General features: G+C 49.1%; 1 protein-coding gene across 1 annotated transcript in view; it reads right to left on the bottom strand.

Annotated features, from left to right (window-relative positions):
- LOC104413537 (E3 ubiquitin-protein ligase ARIH1-like) overlaps nt 1-2,766 on the bottom strand; it is a gene marked incomplete at its 5' end in the record, with an annotated part of 7,637 nt that extends 4,871 nt beyond the window's left edge. Inside the window, 3 exons of the mRNA XM_010024552.1 lie at nt 968-1,228; nt 2,474-2,531; nt 2,628-2,766. Of these exons, the coding sequence (XP_010022854.1) occupies nt 968-1,228; nt 2,474-2,531; nt 2,628-2,766 (458 nt within the window). The remainder of the gene's footprint in view (nt 1-967; nt 1,229-2,473; nt 2,532-2,627) is intronic.
- Between the last annotated feature and the right edge of the window lie 210 nt (nt 2,767-2,976).

Here is a 2,976-nt window from a genome sequence, read left to right as displayed (position 1 = left end):
AACAGCCCCAACTTTCTCAGCCTATCTTCATACGGGAGGTGCCCCAATCCTCTTATCCTGGTGGCCCTCCTCTGGACTTGCTCCAGCAGCTCCATGTCCTTTTTATGTTGAGAACAGTTTCACTTTGAATCAGATCAGGCCTCCATGTTTAGACCCTCAAGTGCAATTTTAATGGAAGTGCCCTTGGAAAAAAGCCGACACCAGGTAAAGTCAAAATGCCAGACTGAAGCTTTAATGCCTCTTTGGCCAGTTCAGAACCTCACTCCCTTTCCTGTTTCAGAGGGCAGCATCTTGTAACTCTGCTTCCTCTTCCAGCAGATAATGCTACATAGAATCACAGAATCAACCAGGCTGGAAAAGACCTTTAAGCTCATCAAGTCCAACCATCCCCAGCACTGCCAAGGCCACCACTAACCCCTGGCACTGAGGCCTCATCTACACAGTGTGTGAACACTTGCTGGGACGGTGACTCCAGCCCTGCCCTGGGCAGCCTGTTCCAATGCCTGAGCGCCCTCTGGGCAAGGAATTGTTCCTCAGCTCCACCTAAACCTGCCCTGGGGCAGCTTGAGGCCGGTTCCTCTTGTCCTGTCACTTGTTCTTGGGAGCAGAGACCAGCCCCCTCCTGGCTCCATCCTCCTGTCAGGCAGTTGCAGAGAGCGATAAGGTCCCCCCTGAGCCTTCTCTTCTCCACACTAAACCCCCAGGTCCCTCAGCCCTTCCCCATCACACTTGTGCTCCAGGTCCTGCACCAGTTCTGTTGCCCTTCTCTAGCCCTACTCCAGCACCTCAATGTCCCTCCTGTAGTGAGGGCCAGAGCTGAACACAGGATTCGAGGACCTCTAACTTTTGCACAACAGAATATTAAGACAGATTCACTTGGGCAAAACCAGGGACAACAGCTTCCCCCAGCACTAAATCTCTACTTTGCTTTTTAATCAGAACTTCTGACAACTGTGTTTTCTCCTACCTCAAAGATAATGGACTGATTATTCTTTTTGAGGTAGAAGGCAAAGACGTAAGTGTACATGAGTGTGGCACGACACTGGCAGAGGACGTCGACTGCTTTCTTCAGAAACTGCACCTCAATCCACGACATGTTGTGCTGCTGCATCTCCTCCATCTTCTGCTTCACCTGAGCATAGAGCTTGTGCTCGAAGCGCAGGCTCTGCATGTGGTTCATGTAGCGGTTGCAGTAGAACAGGTACCTCTGCAGGGCTGCTCTGGATCGCTGTGTTAATTCCCATTAGGGAAAAAGAAAGTGAAGAGTTAAAACAAAGTACTGGCTGCAGGAGAAGTAAACCCTTCAACAAGGCTCTTCCTGACCCCAAGAACCAGCTTCCTTTCCAAAGGTGTTTTCTCTCCCCTCACGCTGGCCAGGCTGTTAACCCTGACACTGTGTGGAGATGAGAGGCCAGACCTGCTGCAGCTCACTGTCCTGCGGGCACTTTCCTAGAGGGGCTGTGACATCCTCACTCCCAACCTTGAAAGTTACTAGAATCACATGGCTAAAGCCCCATCAGTTTTGAATTTCAGCCTTCTAGGACTTAAATGATTCCAGTGTCATGAGAAGCCGCAAGAAACACATTTTCTATTTCTTGAGGGGTGGGGATTTGGCTAATAAAGAACTCCAATTAAACAACTCCAGTGCTTATGTTCACAGGACAACCTTCTGTTGCTTAGACCACACTGATTACAGAGCAGGGGAAAGAGACCATGTGCTACACAGTACAAGAGAACCAAGATGACTCAGTCCACAGTCATTAATCTCACTTCCTTCTCACTGACAGATCAGCTATCAAGAAAGGACAATATGGGCACAGTTAAACCTGTACATTGTAGATGTATAAAGGTAGCATGTATCAGCCAAAGGCATCTCTAACTGCACGAGGAAGGGCTGCAGGAAATCCTTTGGTTCTTGGCTGTAACAGAGATGCAGGAAAGGGATTTCTGCAAGCTGCAGCACACAATGCAATCCTTGCCCATTAAAAAGAGAGGTGGCTCTATCCTTATTCACCAAACAGCTTAACACAGCTGCAACTTCACCCACAATTTCTTCTGTGTCAAGCCTCCTAGTATAGTTATTGGCACAACAGAAGTTTTATTTTATTGACATTCAAAAGCTCTGCTGCATTTAAACACCTCAGGATTCACATTAAGAACGTCACAGAAAAGCATTTCATGCAGGATGTGAGGATCATTGTCTCAGACCCACAGCATTATGTTGACATCATATGAAGAGCTGCTATAAAACAGGCAAGGCAGCATGACAGGTAACAACTGAGCTAACATGCTCTTTAAATTGAGTTAAAATGGCTTTGAACAGTTTTTTTCTGGCAGGAAGCAAGAGTCCAAAGCTGCGGGGGAGCGTAACTGCCAATTGGATTTGTGCCCAAATCCAGGAATTTTTATAGGTTTAGAAAAAGCACACCCCAGGGCTGGTGACCTCCCTCATCGCTACAGGTTATGGACTCACCTCCTGTGCATCCCTTGCTGCCTTTGCATCATCCTCATTGTAGCGATTACAGTTGTACCTGTAAGAGGGGACACAGACAGCACAGATGTCAGTCCAAATCGTGCTGTTTGTGGCCCAGCTCCATCACTTCCAGCACAGCACGCTCTGGACTCACCAGGCAGATCCATGGGGCTCCCAGGGGCCCAGACAGACCCAGCAGAACTCCGCTTTGCAGTTCTGGTTCCGACACACCATGTGGTTGCAGCCCCCGTCCTTCTCAATGGTGACGTTGTATTTTGGGAATTCCTGGTAACAGGACAGAGAGCACCATCAGCAGGGAAGCACAGAACCCACCACAGTCCTGGGAAGGTGACAGGTCCCATGGCAGAAAGACATGTCACATCAAGTGAAATGCACAGAACCACAGACTGGTTTGGGTTGAAGGGACCTTAAAGCTCATCCAGCTCCAACCCCTGCCACGGGCAGAGACACCTTCCACTAGAGCAGGTTGCTCCAAGCCCCTG

Source organism: Nestor notabilis, unplaced genomic scaffold (assembly GCF_000696875.1).
Source record: "Nestor notabilis isolate BGI_N333 unplaced genomic scaffold, ASM69687v1 scaffold21241, whole genome shotgun sequence".
NCBI classification, from domain to species: domain Eukaryota; kingdom Metazoa; phylum Chordata; class Aves; order Psittaciformes; family Psittacidae; genus Nestor; species Nestor notabilis.
Note: the sequence above shows the minus strand (reverse complement) of the source record. Positions and strands in the feature narration are given on the sequence as shown.